Source organism: Colossoma macropomum, unplaced genomic scaffold (assembly GCF_904425465.1).
Source record: "Colossoma macropomum unplaced genomic scaffold, Colossoma_macropomum, whole genome shotgun sequence".
In the NCBI taxonomy this organism is placed as follows: domain Eukaryota; kingdom Metazoa; phylum Chordata; class Actinopteri; order Characiformes; family Serrasalmidae; genus Colossoma; species Colossoma macropomum.
Window position 1 is genome coordinate 31,385,663 of NW_023494809.1, and position 21,870 is coordinate 31,407,532.

The 21,870-nt window shown below is 40.6% G+C and overlaps 1 protein-coding gene across 1 annotated transcript; it reads right to left on the minus strand.

Annotated features, from left to right (window-relative positions):
• si:dkey-12l12.1 lies at window positions 1–7,733 on the minus strand. Its single transcript, XM_036558814.1, has 5 exons — window positions 7,543–7,733; window positions 3,472–3,582; window positions 2,326–2,436; window positions 1,990–2,046; window positions 1–773 (listed from the first exon to the last, which is right to left on the minus strand). The coding sequence occupies exons 1-5, from the start codon at window positions 7,657–7,659 to the stop codon at window positions 702–704; spliced, it is 468 nt and encodes a 155-aa protein (XP_036414707.1). The 5' UTR covers window positions 7,660–7,733; the 3' UTR covers window positions 1–701.
• Between the last annotated feature and the right edge of the window lie 14,137 nt (window positions 7,734–21,870).

The window sequence follows — 21,870 nt, forward strand, 5'->3', positions numbered from 1 at the left end:
TGTAGTTTGAAGGCTTTTTTTATTGAAAAATGTACATGGTACCTGTAAATATGCCTGATAAAGCACTGCATATAAACCTATATTATTTATTATTATATTAGAAAAACAATCCATCTGTTTATATTAGCTTCATAAAAAGAGTAATATAAAAACAATATCAACTTTGTTACATATAAATGACTATGAATGCTTTTGTATGTTCTTGGTATGTTCTCAGTTCGGCCTGTTTTCTCATAGAAATCATTTGCATAGCACCTGTTTTGTGCAGATTTGCTGAAATATGAGTTCTGTTCTACTAGAAATGCCTTATACATGCATAGATCAGCTTGTTTTGCACAAATTCTGCATCATATATAATGCTGCTCTATATAAGAATATAAGAAAAATGCATAATTGATCCATTCCAGTGCCATTACTGTTGATAGTACAGAGAGAAATGTTTTGTGTGTTTTATTGTCCTGATGGTGGATCTGTGGGCGTGCTGTGCCCAGAAGAAGGACAGATGCATGAATTTTATAATTTTGAAGTGCTAACTGAGTGACAGTGGCTGTTAGTAGATACTGACCCTCAGTTAACCCTCCTGACTGACTCACGATTATATTTTACCACCTTTAAATATGAAAAGCCTACAGGACGGCAGCCTCTAAGTGTGAATATAGTTGGTGTGCTTGTTTTTTGACTTCTTCTACGGACGTCCCGTCTCACGAGCAGACCACGGCCTTTGTGCTCTTCTTCTTTTTGGCCGCACTTCTCCTGGACCTCTGCTTCACGGTCTGAAACAAACAGACACAACTTAGGACTTTGATATATTCAACCAAATGGAATTTTTCTGTCAAATAAGTTTAGGATTAGGATGAGGGCCAGGGTTTGGGTAAGTTTGGGTTTTGAGGAAGATTGGGTAGGGTTAGCTTTTGGGTATGATTAGGTAAGGCTGGGTTTTGGGTAAGGTTAGGTTTTGGGTAAGGTTGGGTAAGTTTGGGTTGTGGTTAAGGTTGGGTTTTGGACAAGGTAAGGTTTGGTTTTGGGTAAGGTTGGGTTTTGGACAAGGTAAGGTTTGGTTTTGGGTAAGGTTGGGTTTTGGACAAGGTAAGGTTTGGTTTTGGGTAAGGTAAGGTTGGGTTTTGGGTAAGGTTGGGTAAGGTTAGGATCAGGGTCAGGGTTAGGTTTTGAGTAAGTTTGGGTTTTGAGTAAGGTTGAGTAAGGTTGGGTTTTGGGTAAGGTTCGGTAAGGTAAATTTGGGTTTTGGGTAAGGTAAGGTTGGGTTTTGGGTAAGATTGGGTTTTGGATAAGGTTGGGTTTTGGGTAAGGTTGGGTTTTGGGTAAGATTGGGTTTTGGGTAAGGTTGGGTTTTTGGTAAGGTTGGGTTTTGCTTAATGGACGTAACATATTAAGTCCATTTCATGTAACAAATCAAGAATCTGGTGAATATCTGACTTCAGCTTCATATCACTGAAGAATTAGGGGTGGGTGATAATAAATAATTGCCCCCCTCTTTGAAGATCGTATGATTCCCTAAATGTAACTAAAGCCCAGCAGTGAGGAGCTGAACTTTACCCTCATCTGCTGTCACTGCAGACTGGCAGGGTCGCCTACAGAGCAGCGCTGGTAGCTGTTAATGAAGTGATGCTCTTTTTATTTGAGGGAAGATCTCAACCACTACCCTGTAACTCAGTTCCAAGGGGTTAGGGTGACATTTTGTTTCCTAACATAATATAATGGCACAAACGTCCGAATACTTTTGGGGGCCGCTGTATGTGCTGTGTGCAGTTTTTCTGATATGTTTTGTAAATTGTCTAACAGTTGGTTACGGTTAGATTTTGTGCTCAAGCTGATGGTTAAAGGTTACACCTATGGCTGTGCTTATGTCATAATTACGGTCGCAGGTTTAGCTTTTGGATTAGACAGATTTAGCTACACCAACACTGAGGATGATGATTAGTCCTCGTAAGTACAGTAATCTGTGTGATGACTCATTAGTTTCTCGTATACCTTTAATGGAGGCATGTGTGGGGTGGCAGCTCCAGTGTGTCTCCGAGCTCGCACTATCTGTAACAGAAATCCAGCAGAATGCTTACAGAAACGCTTTATAGCGGTTAAAGCAGTTAAATAAGTCATTCTGAATGTGCTTCAAAGTGCGTTTTGTGATGGAAAATAACATGAACACTCATAGTTTTGAGGCACAGAGGCCGAGGAAACATCTGCTGAGCATTTAGAGCCAAAAGGACAAAAGGAAGCATCACTTTTGCTTTCAAGGATACAGTGGAGCTTATTGGTTCATTGTGAGAGAAGACAGTCTTGACTGGGGTCGTTACCACGGATACGCACCTGCAAAGGGATCGATGGGTTGTGTTTGAGCAGCGAGTAAGTGCCGACTCGTGATTTGCGAGTCACATGTTTCTTCTTATTGCTGGTCAAATGACGCCTCGATCTGTCAGCCTGAAACAGTAGAACACAATATTAATGTTGAAACAGTGAAGGAGCTTCAGGGCCGTTTAGACCTTCAGAGGAGACCTAATGATTTCTGTTAAATTAAAAAATATAAATATATGCAAATTTGTTTGTGTAATTTTTTAGCATTTAAGTAAATCCCCCCCACCCCACCCCCCAGCTGTGGGAACCGTGGGTGTGTGTATGTGTATGTATGTGTTCTGTGTTATGTATTGTTCATTATGTACTTTGATACTTTTTGATTGTAAAGCATCCTTGAGCAGAGGAAAGGCAATATATGCATAAAAGTGATGATGATGATGATGATGATGATGTACTTAAACTCAGCAAGGACTGCTATAAATCTCTTATTTTACTGATGAATTTCGGTTGAAGGAAATCTTGAAATGCCCAATGAAAAATTGTCCACTCAGTATGTATTTTTCTCTGTGGTATATAGGTGGACACAGCCAGGCTAGCTATCCCATTGGATAGGCCTTCAGAAGCTGAACCAGGGGCCTTAAATGCCTGACCTCTGTGTTTCAGCAGCAGCTCTAAGCCAGAGCGCCTCACTGAAGACGTCACAATCATAGCAGAAGTAAACTCCACATAAATACAGTGCTAACATGCTACTAGCATCCCATAGGGGTGCTACCAGAAATTAGCCTTATCATAAAGGCTCCAGTCGTCACAGTTCGCCACTAAGTATAAAACATCTCCTTTCAAACAAAAACAATGTGTTGAGCTTGATTTAAAGGTATATAATGTACATTATTTCGACATAAAATTATAGTGTGGAGAGCGTCAAATGTTATGTTTCACTTTTGTAAACAAGAATCAGACTAATCAGACTAAAATAGTTTGTGAAATTAAAAAAACAATAATAATGAAATAATCTCATGCAAATAATTCCACTCAAATTATTTGATCTCAGCAGAAAAAGTCTGATCTGTTTTGTTTATTTTCCGTCTCTGAGCTTGTTAGATCTGATATTTTGCGGTTTCAGCTGGAAGCAGTGTGTAGTCTTCTCTTCATTTCACACACCTGAATGAGGGTGTTGGGAAAGCCTTTGGCTGAAAATGTTCCGGGTAGGCTGGCTTGGTCCACGTGACCTCTTCTCTCAGTGTCTAGGTCAGTGTGTCGCCGGACCCTCATCTGAAATGAATGCAAAAGACAAACACGTCCCTTAGATTAGATCCCAATTCATTCATATTCATATTTATTGTTTCACAATGCAGGTGATACTATAAACATATGCCACGATCTTACAATAATAATTGAAACACACTCCATATAAATACAGTACACTGTCTTATAACAGATGTAGACTCCATATAAATACAGTACACTGTCTTATAACAGATGTAAACTCCATATAAATACTGTACACTGTCTTATAACAGATGTAAACTCCATATAAATACAGTTTACTGTCTTATAACAGATGTAAACTCCATATAAATACAGTTTACTGTCTTATAACAGATGTAGACTCCATATAAATACAGTTTACTGTCTTATAACAGATGTAAACTCCATATAAATATGATATATAGTCTTATACCAGATGTAAACTCCATATAAATACTGTACACTGTCTTATAACAGATGTAGACTCCATATAAATACAGTACACTGTCTTATAACAGATGTAAACTCCATATAAATATGATATATAGTCTTATAACAGATGTAAACTCCATATAAATACTGTACACTGTCTTATAACAGATGTAAACTCCATATAAATACAGTACACTGTCTTATAACAGATGTAGACTCCATATAAATATGATATATAGTCTTATACCAGATGTAAACTCCATATAAATACTGTACACTGTCTTATAACAGATGTAAACTCCATATAAATATGATATATAGTCTTATAACAGATGTAGACTCCATATAAATACAGTACACTGTCTTATAACAGATGTAAACTCCATATAAATATGATATATAGTCTTATACCAGATGTAAACTCCATATAAATACTGTACACTGTCTTATAACAGATGTAAACTCCATATAAATATGATATATAGTCTTATAACAGATGTAAACTCCATATAAATACTGTACACTGTCTTATAACAGATGTAAACTCCATATAAATACTGTACACTGTCTTATAACAGATGTAAACTCCATATAAATACTGTACACTGTCTTATAACAGATGTAAACTCCATATAAATACTGTCTTACAATGAATGTGTTGCCAAAAATGGGTAATTGATGTGGTTATGCTGATCTAGGGGTCCCATATTAGCACAACAATAAACTTAGCAGACTTCAGGAAGTCAAAGTTGCAATTTCTTGAACACAGAATTATTGAAGGAATAAATGTAAACATAAATAATAAATACTATTAAAATAGATCATTTTGTACTTAAATTAATAAATATGTTTCACGGGTCCTGAAGTTTGGGTTTAAAGAAGCTGCTGTTCTTTCTCTTATCAGTTTGCTCTTGCTCTCACTCTCTTACTCACCCCACCACCCCCACCCCACCCTCCCACCCCCACCCCACCCTCCCACCCCACCCCCCCCCATCACCCTAACACTCATTTTCTGTTGGCTAAATTGAACATCAAACAAGTCTATGATGTGTGATGCTTTTCCTTTATTAAGCAACACCACAATTTTCTTTAACAAGCAATCTATTGACTCTGGCCTCCACACTCATTAAAGCTAAATTAAAAGAGATGCAATTACTTAACCACGAAACATTATTACCACCTCATTTCTGCAGCACAGAGACTGTGATCTTTAGTTAGGCTGTTCTTGGACAGAATGAAACAGAAGCGCTTGCCTTCAGTCTAAGTCCGCTTAGATAAATTTGTTATGTCATCGGGGCTGTACAGACTCTGCCCTGTGTGTAAGCCAACATGACCTCTTCATAAAAGCAGCAGCCCTCTTAACAGATTAGCAAAAACAGAAAAGGAGCAAGAAATTAGCACTTGTTCGACTGGAGGAAATTACTTCGACCCTAAGGGTCACCCTTGAGGCACGCCAAGCTTTCTCGACATTGCGTGTGCATGTTTGTGTCGCTGTGTTAATTCTGGATATGAGAAAACAGAAGGACGGGGAGGGGGACCTTCACATGAGTGGAAAGTCAAACAGGACACTGGCTCATGGCAATGCCACGGAAAGTTGGAGACGTTTTCCTCCCTTCGGGGTATTTTTGGTAACCAGGCTGGTAGAGGCTCAGACGCCACAACAGCAGGACTGAGAGCAAGGAGCTAATTCACATCTGCCAAAGTGGTTAAGGAACCCCACTGCACATCTGTTTGATGCCTGCACTACTGCCTTTAATGTCTGGATATGTCTAACACCACCCTACAGCAGCCCACTCCGCTGCCCCGTTCTGACGCACTTTTACAGGAACGGAATGATTGAGCATTCCAGCGCACTTAGCGTCGGATACTATAGACCACAAACTCCTACTCCACGGATCATTGCCGGTTCCAAATGTTGCGTTCATATCGCCGTGATCTGTGTTGGCGTGTGCAACTCTTTGCTGTAGTCTTAAACCAACAATCACTCATTTTTAAAGCTACGCTCTTAAAAATAGAGGTTCCTAAATGATTCTTCACTCTTAAAAAAGACGGTTCTTTAGTAAAGGGGGTGTTTCTATTTAGAACCATGAGTTCAACTCATGGGGAATGTGTTGTACATGAAAATGGTTCTATATAGCACCAAAAAGGGTTCTGCTATTGCTACAGTGTCAGTTTTGCAGCAGCAGAAGAACCCTTTTTGGTGCTTTATAAACATTCAACACATTCTCCATCAATCTGAAGAACCATGCCACCATGCAAAGAACCATTCAAGCATGAAATATTCTAACTCATGCTTCTAAATAGAACCATTTACTAAAGAACCTGATGTGGAACCTGCTTTAACCCCTTAAAATCTAGGTTTTATTGCATACTAAGGCTTATTATTCAGTAACTACATGGACTTCAATGCAAACTGGCTGAGCTGTTCTTAGGTGTGTAGTAAAAAAGGTTCTTCATGTCATTTACAAAAACGGGTCTTGTTCCATCTATTGAAAGGTTATTTATGGGAGCCAAAGCTGCTCCACTATGTTAAAGAACCCTGCTGTATTTTTGTCATTTTTAAGTAATGTATGGTAAGTATACGCATGACAGATTCTCAAAGATAAAGCCTTTGAGTCGTTCCAAATGCAGCTGTGCCACTACACCACCAAAATAACAGAGTTTTTGTTCTCCATTACATTGGCAACATTGTCTGTGTTGGAACTTCAGATCCTCAGTGTGCCTCCAGAACCGCTTAAACTCTTAGAACCACTCAGCAGCTCCAGACTTCCATCAGTTCACTCTCACAGCCACACAACCTACGTTAGTTTCATAGTGTTACTGAACGATTTATAGTACCCTCTTTAAAAAGACGCTTTTTCAAGGGCTCTTTAGTAAAATGGTTCTATAGGTTCTATATAGAACCATGAACACTCAAAGAACCATTTGCAGGCTTAAATGGTTCTTTGCATGGTGAAACGGTTCTTCAGACTGAAGGAGAATGTGTTGAATGTGTATAAAGCACCAGAAAGGGTTCTTCTACTGTTGCAAAATTGACACTGTAGCAATCGCAGAACCCTTTTGGTGCTTAATAGAACCATTTTCATATACAACACATTTCCCATCAGCTGAACTCTAATCTCAGTTAGTTCTAAATATAAACATCACCAAAAAGCGTTCTATGGTGACAGTTAGAACAATAGAAGAACCCTTTTCAAAAAGTTTGTATATAGAACTGCCAGACTGGTTCTCCATCAGTCTGAAGAACCATTTCACCATTCAAAGAACCATTTAAGCATGCAGATAGTTCTTTTCACTGTCTTTACTAAAGAACCCTTGAAGAACCGTCTTCTTTCAGAAAGTAGTTACTGGAAGATGCAGCTTAAGCTTAATAACCGAATCACAGGAGTTTGAGGGGTTAAAGATCATCTGCCACTACAGTTTAACATGAAGAGCATCGACAGACTCGCAGCTCAGCCTGAGAAAAGCATGTAAAGTGAGTCGTGACAGGATGTGTGATAAAAAGCTCCGCACTAATGAAGCAAGCTTTTAAACGGTCGTCAAAGCCCTTACCTCGACCTCGCTGACCTCCCCGCCGCCGCAGTCCCTGCCTCCATCGGCGCAGTCGAGAGCCTGTGTGAGCAGGTAGCCCTGCAGGCACAGCAGACAGAGCCACAGCGCTGTACTCATGGCTGTGAGACGGAGAGAGACGGAGGGTGTGTTAGTCAGGCAGAGAGTGTGGGAGACTGTCAGATCGGCACTTTTCTGTCTGTGCTTTTATACTCCAGCCTTAATGGAGACCAGATGGGAGACGAGGAGGAGAGGCCATGCTAAACACACTCAAACGCACTCGTTTTTATACAAAGTAAGGACATGGGGTCCTATTATCGCCGTCTGAAGAAAAGCAAGTATCTCCAAACTGTCAAATTAACAGGAGAAGGAAAAACCTTGTGGACTTTTCATGTAAGTCAATGGAAAGAGATTTTATTTCAGGCAGTTTTGAAGCATTTCTATTGGTCCATTCATCATGAGATTTTCACACAATGTCAAGGAGAGCTGATTTTGTCCAATTATGTCCTATAAATAATCCTCACCTCTCACTCGAAGCCCTACACACTTCATGCCTTTTTGTCTTAAGTTAAGATCTGATGGGTCCAGATAAGATTTTTCACAAATTCGTATTACTTATCTTACAGCATCTTATCTCCAGTTAGGAAACCTTAACCTGCTTGATCAGAGTCAACAATCATCTGTCATGTCTGTTTCCTAGCAACCGACCGTAAACACACCGCTGAAATGTAAACACGTCATCAAAATAATCAACTTAGTTATCCGGACAGCTACAATTATTGATGTAAAAATGGTTAAAACACAGCTAAAGTGTGATAAACTGTGAGTTGTGAATACTGTGAGAGCGCCCCCTGCTGTTTATCAGAGCGTCGCCGCTCCCCAGTTTCAGTCTCCATTTCCCAAACGCTTTAGCTGAGCGCGCTAACGTTACTCCTCCTAATAAACACACGTTCAGCTCCGCCTCCTCATTATTCACCACCATCACTGTAATATTTCCTCATCAACATTAACACACGAAGGTGATCAGAGGGGCGGTGGAGATCGAGTCTGCAGCGTCTGAGATCTTTAAAACGCAGAGTTAGAAAAGAAAATCATCTCACAGTGAAAGCAGCGTTTTACAGTAGAAATAAATGGAGCTCATTATGCTGGTAGTGAACTATGCTGCTGACTCAGCTGCCTAAAAACCATAGAAACGGACCTTAAACAGAAGTGAGGACCCTGTTGGGGTTCATCCTAAAGTTAGGACAGGATTTAGGAGGTTCAGTCTAGTTAGGATGTTTGTGTGATGCTGTTTTCTTATCTGGAGTTCATGATGAGATTATGAAGGTAGGGACTCTTATTCTGTAATAGCTACTGTCCGAAATTCAGTCCAGACTGAAGTCGTCATGGAGACTAAACAGATCAGATTTCAGAAATAAGAAGTTTCTATAATACAGCTCCACATAACCAAACTGAAGCTTTTATTTTGGACACCAGTTCATTGGAAAAGACCATAATGTCTGGAAGAGCTGAAGGAGAAAGAGAAAGAGGACGACCAGCTACAAGATGGATGAGGACAATCAGAGGAATGATGTAGCAGCCATTGACAAGCCTGGAAATCCAAACAGAAGACAGGATGTTCTGGAGAAACAGAGTCCAGATGGTCACCAGGAGTCGGAAATGACTTGAAAGCACTTAGTAGTAATAATAATAAAGAAGTCACAGTTATAACAAATAATAACCTCTTATATCCAAAATAGCAACTTTATAGGAGAAGGAAAAACATTCTTAACTTTTACCGAAATGAGAATTTGGACCAGTTCTAGTCGACCTCTCATAAGATCACAGTGAAAAATGTAATTTAGGGTGCAAATTCAGAGACAACCCTTCATTTATTTACATTCTAGGCAAAACAGCCATTACAAACAAATCAGAGAACATATTAAACTGAAAATTTAATTGAAGCCTCAACAGCCAAATCGACTCTCAGCTGTGAGTCTGTGAGTCTCTCTCCCTTTATTCCAGCTTCCATTCTTCTCAGGAGCCTCACTTTCAGCTCCTCAAAGAATCTGCAGACACACCTCCAAAGTTCAGTGTTAGAAGCTGGTTGATGATTTTCTGAAGTAATCAAACACATTCAGTGGTGTTGAGGTCTGGACTCTGGGGTGGTCAGTCCATCGTCCAGCTTCTTTGTTTGATGTGTCCGTCTCCTTTTCTCAGTGAGGTTCTTCTTGATCAGCTACACATCCTTTCAGACCCACAGCGCTGAGTCGTCTTCTCACAGTGGAAGGATGGACAGAAACACCTGTGGATGTTTTCAGATCTGATCAGCTTGATTTTCTCCTCTCTCTCAGAGATGAAAGCTGTCAGTGCTGTTTATCTGATGGGGGCAGTTTTGGTGGTCTGCCAGGTCTTGCACGGCCATTAGGGTCTCATTGTCTTTCTGTCTTGTCATTTTTTGAACTTCAGTTTTTTGATATTCCTCTTGTACAAAGGAATAATCTTGTTTCTAATCTCCTCAGAAATATTTCCCTTAAAAAATGAAGAGCTTGTACTTAATAGCAAATTTGACTGAAAATTAAATAAATGAAGGTCTGATTTTTTGCACAGTATTGTATATGTAATAAAAATTATCTAAGCGTAACTCTAAATCTGACCCTAACCTCAGTGACCAAAGGGAAGTGCTAAAAAAAAACCTTAAAAATAAGAACCATTTTGTTGGTCCTCACAATGTCTGTCCTTTTTCTGTTTTTTTTGTCCTGGAAACATACAAAAACAAACACACACACACACACACAGATCCTCAGCCATGCTCAGAGTGGACAGCGGACCCCGTTTTTTTCTCACACGCCCCCACAACATCTCTGCCCTCTGATATTCTCGTCCATCGTAGAAGTCCTATAGCCACATGCCTAGAATGCCGCATAAACACTTTCTTTACTGATGCAGATGCACGCTGGAGAAAACGGGCCCAATTAAAGGAGTTGTGGTGCAGAACAGAGCAGTGATTATAGCTGTTCTGTCCCGTATGTCCTCCCCACAGAATGTCACTGAAAGGCTGGCAGAAAGGTTTGTATGGGTTTGGAGGAGTTCCTCTCCAGCTGCATGCTGAAGCCACATAATAGTCACATTCCAGCATTATGGAGACATTGCAGGGTTTCGCTTTGAAGTCGACTGTGCTATAATTCCGAGGGCGTGTAGGAAGACGTGTTTGAAACAATTACGGAAAAATCGTCCAAGCAGATGTGACGTCTAGAACCGAGAGTTAAAACTTGTGCACATACAGCTAAAGTGGTCACACTTTACTGAGGGGCAGTGTTTATGAAGCTGTATGACACCTACATAAGCCTACATAAACGTTTATTAAGGCCTATTCCAAGCATCGGCTGTCATAAAGGCTGCTTTTGTAGGGTGACCAGACATTTTCTGGGGACAGTCCCTGTTTTTGGTGGCCTGTCCCCAGAAATGTCCTTGTTTTTTGCTATGAATTAAAAACACACCGGAAAGCCCTTAAAAAGGCTGGCAGCAGAGCAGATAGGCAGACGTTTCATGTTGTGCTTGTTTTGGCCAGCAGAGGGGGCTACTACTATCTCCTAACCACTTCTACCACTTTCTCGCCTAGTTCTAAAAGATACAGCTGTGCAAAACCCCACCAGAAGCTCGCAAGTGTCACGTGAGTCCACAACATCACCACAAACGCCTTTTCAGGACACAAGGTGACCCAGGGGTTAAAGCAGGGCTGGAATTTCTAAACTGTGTCACTTTTTCAGCCTCCATATTTGACGTACGGCATATGCTGATAGCAGCGTCTCTGTCTGTCCAGCCTGGAGCTGGCCAGGGGTGTGTTTAGATCAGGGGTGTCCAAACTTTTCTCAAAGAAGGCCAGATTATACTATGTCCAAATACCTGAGGGCTGAAATATTATTCACAAATCATTCAAAATATGAAGTTTTTAAAATATCAGCGCATAGAATATGAGCTTTCTGTGAACGATCGTGTTTCCTATCACTGTATAAAAGATGCACAAGGCGTTTTTTTTATTGTTGCTTAATTTGGTTCAGTAAACACAATTAAAAATAATCAAATTATTTAAGAACAACAATAAAACATCTAATGTAGTAATTCCTATTCAAGTTTACTTGTTCAAAAATATAATTTGTGAGACAAACTAAACAAAAATCTATACATTTTAACTGTAGTTAATGTTCTTTACATGTCAAATAAAAGCAACTTCATCATTCAGAGATCACTGTATTAAAGGAGAAGAGCAGATTAATCATCATAATCAGCCGTTATTGTTCCTCCTTAAAGGGTTAATATGTCCTGATCTGCTGAATCTGCTCTGATATGAAGTCGGTGCTGTGAGACTCGGAGCTGCAGCTGCTTTAGTGTCTCTCCTGAATATTTACTGTGATGTTCAGCTGTTTTTCATGTCTGTTGGTATTAAATTCATTACAGTCTTTTGACATATGAGGCTCGTTTTCTGCAGCTCTCAGTGGAAAAGTTTAAATGTCCATCAAACTCCGCGGTTCTCAGTGTCAGTCTGAGCTTTATGGTTGCACTCTAAATGTGGTCAGTAAATGAAGCTACTGGTCAGTCAGAGAAGAAAGGCTGTTAAACTCTAACTAACGTTGTTACCGCAGTGCAGCGTTACACTGTAATCTTACAGAGCTGCTTATATTATAACACACTCTAAAACAGAAGCCATGGGCCGACTTTGGACACCCCTTGTTTAGGCTCTGGCTGTTGGGTCTCTTTTCTGTAGCCACAGGTCTCTTCTTCCATAGTTTACCAGCTTGACTCACCTGGTAGCTACTGTATGATTTTTTATGTATGGACAAAATACATGAAACTAACCCCCCTTTTTTATTTCACAGATAAAAACACTGGATATTTTAATGATTTTTTTGACCGATGAACTGGACATGTGCCCAGTTTTCACTTCAGAAATCTGCTCAACTTATGCCTTTTTCAGTTTCATTGTAACTTCACCTCACTAAGTGTAACTCCTGTTGGAATAAGCCCTGGCATAACTAACTTCCAGCCGCAGTGCCAGCTGGGCAGGCCACAAACACTCAGACCTTCCTCTCTCTCTGTTTGTCTGTCGCTCACTTTGCATTTTGAGTTCAGAGTTGGAGTCTAATACAAAGATTCACTGTCCTGTTAATTCCAGTGCGGAGAAGGGCTGGGTGGAAAGAGCCTGAGTTGCAATATTGATGCGTTCAAGAAGACATTTCATCGCTCATAAGAGGGTGTCTGTGTCCTGAGTGCAGACCATTAATCTAAAACCTGTCCACTCAGCACTTCCCTGCACTGGCATCAGGCTGATCTCCCAACTGCTGACTTCGTGAGTCACACTGCACAGTTAAAGCCCTCACACACTTCACACCTTCACTTCTGCCATATTTCCTGCCACCTATTCTGGAGGAATCAGCATTCTGGCAATCTGAACGTTTGCTGCCTTTATGGAGACGGCAAGGTTTAGGCTCGTTTTCATAGTTAAAGGTGACACATTAGGCTTTCCTGAATAGGCTTTCCTCTTTCCTTTACTGTGCTGTAGCTTTTTGTGCATGTAAACGTTCTGCAAAGTCCCAAAGCTCAGCGTTCCCTCCAGAGGGAGAAACTCTCTCCCACAGAACCCACTTGTCCAGCCCTTTTACTTTGTTACAGGATGACATCATCTCATAACACAGTCCTTACTGCCCGCCTACCGCCGAGCTCGGCCCCCTCACACAGCGCACAGTGGCTACTGGAGGAGGAAGAGTGTGTTCAGTGCTGTAGTGTGTGGAGAGACGCTGACCGGACTTTCAGGATCCACTATGGATCAAACTGATACAGCAGAACCGACGCCGCTGGAGAAACAGCCACAGCGGAGTTTACAGCTGCTCAGGAGAGAAGGGTCTGTCTGCAGACTGCAGGACAGGGGCGGAACCTGGAGGGGCGGAACCACTCTGGAGGAGAGCGATCAGAACAGAGTGGGCGAGCTGACCAATCAGAGCACACTGGGCTCATCAGGAGGCAAACAGTAAAATTATGAACACTGAAAATGAGCATAATAGGTCCACTTTAAGTCATGGCCACAACTTATTAAGATGTGGGAATAAGATTTCATTTTTGATAGTTAGGTTGTCGCCATGAGTTTGTGAGGCCCCCACAAGATGATTCAGTGTTTTGTTTGCACTGGTACGAGTGGATCAGACACAGCAGTACTGCTGGAGTTTTTAAACTCTGTGTCCACTCACTGTCCACTCTGTTAGACACTCCTACCTTGTCAGTCCACCTTGTAGATGTAAAGTCAGAGACGATAGCTCATCTGCTGCTGCACAGTTTGTGTTGGTCATCCTCTAGTCCTTCATCAGTGGTCACAGGACTGGATATTTTTGGTTGGTGGACTATTCTCAGTCCAGCAGTGACACTGAGGTGTTTAAAAACACCAGCAGCACTGCTGTGTCTGATCCACTCAGACCAGCGCAACACACACTAACACACCACCACCACGTCAGTGTTACTGCAGTGCTGAGAATGATCCACCACCCAAATAGTACCTGCTCTGTGAGGGTCCATGGGGGTCCTGACCACTGAAGAACAGGGTAACAAAGTATGCAGAGAAACAGATGGACTACAGTCTGTAACTGTAGAACTACAGAGGGAAACTATGTGGTCAGTGGAGCTGATAAGATGGACAGTGATTATAAAACAAGGAGACAGACTTAATGAAGTAGGCAATCAGTGTCTGTACACTTGCAATGAACTACATTACAAAATCCGGTACTTCCACTTACTGGCCACTTTATTTGAAACACTTTTAGGGTCCATCTGTATGTCAGTCAGCCTCTACATCATTCATCGTTGGTCAGTTTTAGACCACAGTAATGCTGTCGACCAGATATTATTTCGGTTGTGGTCCATTCTCGGCAGTGACACCGCCCTGGTAGCGGAGTGGTAGTGTGTGTGGCGCTGGTATGAGTGTATCAGACACAGTGGTGATGTGTTTACACACATCAGTGTTAGTGCTGGGCTGAGAATGGCCCACTACCCAAAAATATCCAGCCAAGAGTGGCTGTGTGGTCGGAAACTGACCGCTGGTGAAGGACTAGAGGATGGCTGACACAAAACAGATGGGGCACAGTCTCTAACGGTACAGATAATTATAGGGAAAATAACTCTAATAATTAGATAATTCTGAGGTAATTTGAAGGCTGCTTTAGGTAGTTATTAAACTTGGTGTCCAGTAGACATTGTACAGCTGTATGAAGAGCCTTTTTACTTTGAGGTTTTGTTTTGGCTATTTTGCATCAGAAACAATATATTATTAAATTCCAGTTTGAAATTCCTGCATAATTCAGTCACTTAGATGTAATCAAAGTCTTTCAGAGTGGTTTGATGGTAGATATTCAGATGTCTTTACAGTGGTGGTGATAGGAACCAGGGGTCACCATGACTACAACACAGATATAGACATTTTATTTACTATCCAAAATGATATATAATGTATATGTCGCATCTGCAGCCACCAGCTCCTCTCAGAGGTCCTGCAGAGGTCACTATCACCAGAGTTTTAGGTTGAAACCCACACCTGGTCCTAATTAGACACCATTTTGGCTACGTTCACACAGCAGGTAAAAGTGGCCCAAATCTGATTTTTTTTCTTTGTCTGTTCAGATTATCTTTTAAATGTGATCTGTATCATCAGTCTGAACAGATCAGCTCCTAAACTGACCACATGAGCAAAAGATCAGAGCGTCACGCTGCTTCACGGCTCATCCAGAGGTAAACAATCACGACCGCCAGTGAACGCCAGTCGCTCCCAGAGGATCAGCTTCATCTTCACCAGCATCACAGGAGCCATCATGAAGCTCCACTGACAGACAGCTGGGCTCATCACCCAGAATGTGTTCGAGCCGTAAAAAGGCGCGGTCACTTCTTTGGTTCGCGTCCTCGGATTCTTTAAACTTTGCTTTCAGACTTTTCTTTGATGCTGCAGCCTCGTTCTCCTGCGGCCGCGTTCGGCCATGTCTTTCAAAATCTCTTCGAACACAGAGCAGCTGCGAAAAGCGCCTTCTAATGTTTTAGACAGAATCATCAGCCCAAATGTTTGTGAGTCTCAGCAGCGCAAAATCAGTAAAAGTCGCATGAATTCTGATCCGGCTGTTCAGACTGTTCAGAGTCACATCGCCACATATCGATGAATTGAATTGAAAATGTCAGATTCAGTATGTTCATCTGTTCACACTGACCCACCGACACACATCTGTGTCACATACCGAGAAAAAGATCGGATTTGGGCCACTTTTACCTGCTGTGTGAACAAAGCCTTAGTAATGTATGTAAACTCTGAGCACACAGTGACTGACTGCGAGGTCTTGTTTGGTTACTTTCCCTGCGGTTCTGTGCATTCTTCCCGGTTTGTTTTGGCCGTGACCCGGGATAATTTGACCTTGTTTTTGTCTCTTGGATTGTATCCTTGGTCTGCTGGCCTGATCGACTCTGAGAGTGGGTGGGTTTTGACCTGGTCCAGCCGTGACTTTACACTTCTCAGCCATTCAATAGACCTTCACTTAATTCCAACCTCTTTGTGTAGAGACTACCGTTATGATGTGGTTTGGCATGCTAGTGCCAAAAAATACGCCAAGCCCAAAATACTAATGGCTTTTACTGAGGGTTCTGGCTGCTCAGTCCAGATTTAAACCCAGTAGAGAATATTTGGTCTCACATTAAACACAAACTAGCTTGGCAGTGTTTTTATCTGTTCGAAGCCGTCAGTGCCGAGTGGAAAAATACTGACTCTTCTTTCTGTAAAGGCCGTCTGCAGGCTCACCCACAAGACTTCAACATTTACAGGGGGAGTAGGTGAAACATTTTTGTTATAGTTCTTTAAATACTCTTTACGTTCCAATAGCAATCAATAAATGAAATGCTCCGACAATAAAAAGAAAAAAATCGTTATCTGTGGAAACCATGGATCTGAAAAAACCCCGTCCAGTCGGACCAAATGAAATGATGAGATGGTTTACCTGCCTGTTGACCCACCTCCCTCACGATCTGCCCACATGCACACACTCTGCACACGTACTGATTTACACGTGTGGATCGTCACACACACATAGCTGAAAGGTAGTGAACTAGGAACACAAGAGTGGCAGAAAAAGTTACGCAGGTACCTACAGCAGCTCTCACTGCTAAAAAAGAAAGAAAAGACAGAAACAGAAAAGGCTTAGAACAAAAAGAGGTTGGAGGTCAGATCACAGTGAACCAGTGCAGCTTTCCAACGGTGGAGAAACCAGAGGGACCTCAAAGGCTGTAAAGTTACACCAAGTTTGCTATTTTTCTGTTGGATGGGTAATTATCTTGTTTTGTTTATGGGGGAATTTGTTATTTTCCTGAAATGTGTAGCCTTTTTTTCAGATCATTTGATTTATTGATTGCTATGTAGAGTATTAATACATAGCTACATTATGAATTAGCCTAGTGCTAATATTAGCTGAGTTGTAGACTTTAAAAAGCGTTTTGTCAGTTTAGCCTAAAAATTACATCATGTGGTAACAAGTAAATTAGCTAGTTTTATTCAACCTAAATAAATAGTTTGAGTGAACGATTCTTAAAAGTAGTTCAATTGTTTGAATTGAACTGGTTGAACTGACAAAACGCTTTTTACGGTGTAAGTGTACGCTAGCTAGCTATGTTTATCTTTGTGTGTATATGTTTGTAGGTCATGTGCGTTCATATGTTTTGGGGGAGGGGCTTTGAAATGAAGGCTGAAAGTAAGGGTAGGATTTTTCGGTTGGATTTTTTCAAAAATTAGCTTACACTTCCTGGTTTTTACAAAATCACCTACACCAGCTATAAAGAAATTAAAGGGAAAAGCTCTCGCATACTAACTTACTATATCTGTTGAATGATTTATTGTTAAGACCATTAAAAGCATAATGTTTGCCATGTTTTTTTGCAAGTGTATATATATATATATATATATATATATAAATATATATATATATATATATATATATATATTTTTTTTTTTTCAGCTTTTTTGCATGAGTATGTGTATATATATATATATATATATACATGGGCCACTCTGCCATGAGGAGCTTAGTGAATGTGGCCATGCAAAGTGGCTCTCGGGAGGCGCTGCACTCCTGGCGTAAAAAGAAACATTGACATTTGTTGTTGTTGATGTTGTGTTGTTAGCTTAGTTGTTTTATTTGTAGTGAATTGTGTCCGATGAGGGTGGGCTTATGTGTGTGTTCCCACCCTCCTTATGTGTCGTGTCCTTCTGTGGTATCTCCTCCATGTGTTTCGTGTTAGAGTAGCGCTGGGCTGGGCATTTCTAGTCATTGTAAAGACTCACTGTTGAAGTGCCTGTTTCAGTAAAGATCCATTGCCTGTACATGCGATGTTTTTGGCATCTTCACGTCTTCTATATAAATATATATGTTTTCTTTAGGGACTATTTAGCCTTACAGCACCCTGCATGTCCCTGTCCACCATCAACAGATCCAAAAATCTATGTTTTAAGCCTGAAAGTTTATCTCTGACATCAGGCATCCTGTTTGTAAGCCTTTAGTGTAGTATCTTTCTCTGTGGAAGCTTATTGAGCTATTTAAAGCTCCAGACATATTAATTTTCTTACCACCACTGTGAACAATTCTGACTGTGCAAATTTCTGTGGAACAGCAGAAAATCCCTCTGAAAGGCTTTGGCTACATCTTAATGGTTTAATTATGCAGATACTATGAAAAGTGCCTGGATTGATAGTTTTGATAGTGTTTTCCACACAGATTATTTTTTGTTCCATAATGTTTCAGTATGTTGTGATGAATATTGCTATCATCAACATGTTGTGACATCATTTGGTGGGCATTCTCATCCACCCCTGCTTGAGACATGTAGCCGCTAAAACCTCATAAACTCTGCAGCATCATCCTAATCTGGAACAATTTCACAGTAAATTGAAAAGCAGCCACTTTGATTGGTTCTCTGGATCACCACAAGGGAGAGTCATATTTCTGCTGATATGTAACTCGCTCGAAAATGACCATCTTATATGTGAATTATATTTTATGCCCCCCCTTCCCCAGATGTCTATCTGTCCATAATTGCCTGGAAACGGAGGCTCAGTGCTGGCTAAATGCAGGTCAGTTCCATACGCCTGCTGAGACAGAGTGAATCACGCCACGCAAAACTTTCCTGAACTTTCCTGAACTAATTCCGGTGGAGTAGAGTACGTGTTTTGCATCCTTGTTTGGGTGAATTGTGGTGTGCCTTCCTCTTCACTTTGGCTGCAGTGCGTCGGTCTCTGAGTGATTCACGTGGTCGCAAAATAGCAAGAGCAACAGCAGCACACAGACGGAACCGTACTGTAAGTGAATTTACACTCACTGGGATTCGGGATGGTTTTCCAGCTGTTGACCGAGGATGTGTGTGTTTTGGATTTTGCTCTTCAAAAATGCAGCCCTGCCTTTTTCTCAAATTACAGTGTTTTGGTTAGAAACATACAATTAAAGTCACTTTTTATGTTCTTTACCTATTATAAGTGTTAATTAGCTTCTACTTGACTTGTCTTATGCAGAAATATAGAATTTATTCATTTATTTGTTTACTTGTTTGTCCTGAGTGATTAAAGAATGGCCTCGTTTTGTCTGAAAGCTACAGTTGAGTCTTTATGTGTCCTGATTTATGTAACAATAGCACATTTATTGCGTGTGGGTCACCATCGGTTTCCTCTTTAGCGAACGCACAAGGCGGCTGTAAAGAACATGTCAGTGAAAAATGAGACTCATTTCAGTGGCCTTTGCTTTACTTGGACTGTGAACCATAAATTAGCCATACTGTTACTACAGAAAGGCAAACACGCTCCATGTCATATGATGACCCACAGCATGCAATTTCCCTTTGTTTAATTTGCTTATTTTAAGTCGTAAAGAGGCCGCAGAGTCACCATCAATCTGGATGACAGGGATTTGTGGGCTGTGCTGAATCCGTATTGGATTTCCAGGCCATTGAATTCAATCAGTTGGGAGAAAAGCCAGGAAGAAATATAAAACATTTTATATCTTGTAGCCCCTGCAGGTTCACTGTTGAGATAACAGAATAATTTGCATTGAGATGGTGTGAATCCTAAAAGGAGGATCCCAACAATTTTTCAAAATCTCTACATTATTAAATTATTAAGATGTAAACAGTCATTCAAAGTGGTTTGGTGTGAAACGCTCTGTTCTAGATTAACTTACAGAGTCAGATTTGTTCACAGTGGTGGTGATAGGAACCAGACGTCCCCCTCTAAAAGCTCCCTCACATTAAAATGGTTATGAATTCACTGCCTGATGACTGAGACGCTGTTTTATTAGGGTTGGCGAAGGCCTAAACTCTCATTTTTGTACTACTTTCACAGAGGAGAGGTGCGTGTGGGGCGTTATAAAGCAAAATTTTCCCCAAAGAAAAGCTTTTTTTAAATACCACTATTTGATCATTGTCAACATTGTATCTAAAATCGCAGAAGACAGACGAATGCGTAATAAATAAAATGCCTAAATTTGCTGTGTAGACATGATGACACCTGGTTCCTATCACCACCACTGTAAAGAAATCCTCTGTGTTGAACCATTTCACATCAAACCTCTCTGAATGGCTTAGAAATTTTGAAAAATAGGTGGAATGACCCTTTAACTAGTTCATGTCTCATATTGTAATTGTAGACATATGCTTGTGTATTTTTGGGAAGCTGGTTTACACTCTCAGAAATAAAGGTGCTAAACTGTCTCTGGGTCAGTGCCCCTCGTGGAACCCTCAAGGCTCCATCTCAGTACCTTCAGTCAGGGAACATAACTGAACCATAATCCACTGAAATGATATGTTCTAAGCTGTACTGACTCCAAACAACCTGTGCAAACAGGCTGATCAATTATTACGTTATAGAAGTTTGTAATAAACTTTGGGCCGACCCCGGGCCTTTAAGGGGTTAAATTAGTCGATATGTCTAATGTTTCTTGATTTGAGATTGTTGTATGTTTATTAGAAGATGATTTAATTTATTTCTAGACATTTCTACTTGTTCTGAGTTATTTTAGTAAGTGGATATATCTCAGGATGGGTAGACAACTTGTGTCAAGCACATTTCTTGCAACAAGCAAAAATATGTCAGTTTATAAAGACAATCTGACTTAAGACAATCACCTAAAACAAGTAAAACAGTCTAAAAGGTTTAATAATCTTATAATAAGATTACAACAATCGAGATAAAAAAGAAGGAAAATTGCAATTTACACTAGAAAACTGAAAGTGGACATGACTGTCCATCATAGTTATACAGTTAACTATACACACACACACATATAAACACACAAAATCTATGCCGTTTATCCTCCTGGGTCACCAGTATGTGTGTGTGTGTGTGTGTGTGTGTGTGTGTGTGTGTGTGTGTGTGTGTATTTTTAAATCAATATGAATATAACTGTAACTTCAAGCTCTTGTAACTTAAAAGACTTAATACAAACACTTAATATACATTAATATAACATATTTTGGTATGTCTGCTTGTCTCAGGGTCTAACGTCTAAATGGAAAAGGTTTATGCATTACGGTTTAGACTACAGTATCCACTGGAAAACAGTTTGGGAATAACCTCCCAGGCCGTGTGCTTCATCATGTGATCATGAAAAAGACGAGGCGAAACAGAAGTATGCAGGATACAGTCACACCTATGTTTGGTGTAAAATGGGTCGAAGCAGCGCTCGTTCAGTGCACTGGCAGCGATTTAGTGTACAAGCATTTGAGAGATGAATAGCTGTGGTCTGGTGCAGATTGAATCGGGCAGGATGTGGTTTACAGTGCAATTTCAGGGAGAATAGATGGAAAAAATATATAAATCAGTTACTTTGCAATAGCCTTGTGTGTGTGTGTGTGTGTGTGTGTGTGTGTGTGTGTGTGTGTTAGCCACTGTAATGTGCAGTCAGTTTGCGCTGTTGCAGGTTATGTGTCCCATGGTGGGTGTAGATCTAAAGTAGGGCGTAGCGGTCTTTATGGTCTTTACCCCTCTTTTCTCAGAGCTGTGTATAAACTGTTTGAGCAGGCAGCACTGGTGCTATGAAAGATGCAAGTGTTGTAGCACAGGTTATTTTTTAGCACATAAAAAACATAAACAGCATATAAAAGTTTTGTATATAAACATTCATTATGAGAAATACACAGATTAATTTTCTCCACATTAATAAAAGGGGGCGCTATATTAGGACTCAAGTAGCGTTTTTCATTACTGAGTGTGAGGAAACCCACACTGCACCTGTGGTTGGAGTTAAAATAGTTTACACATAGTTAATCAGTTATTTTAACAAAACAGGCTTAGGTTAGCGA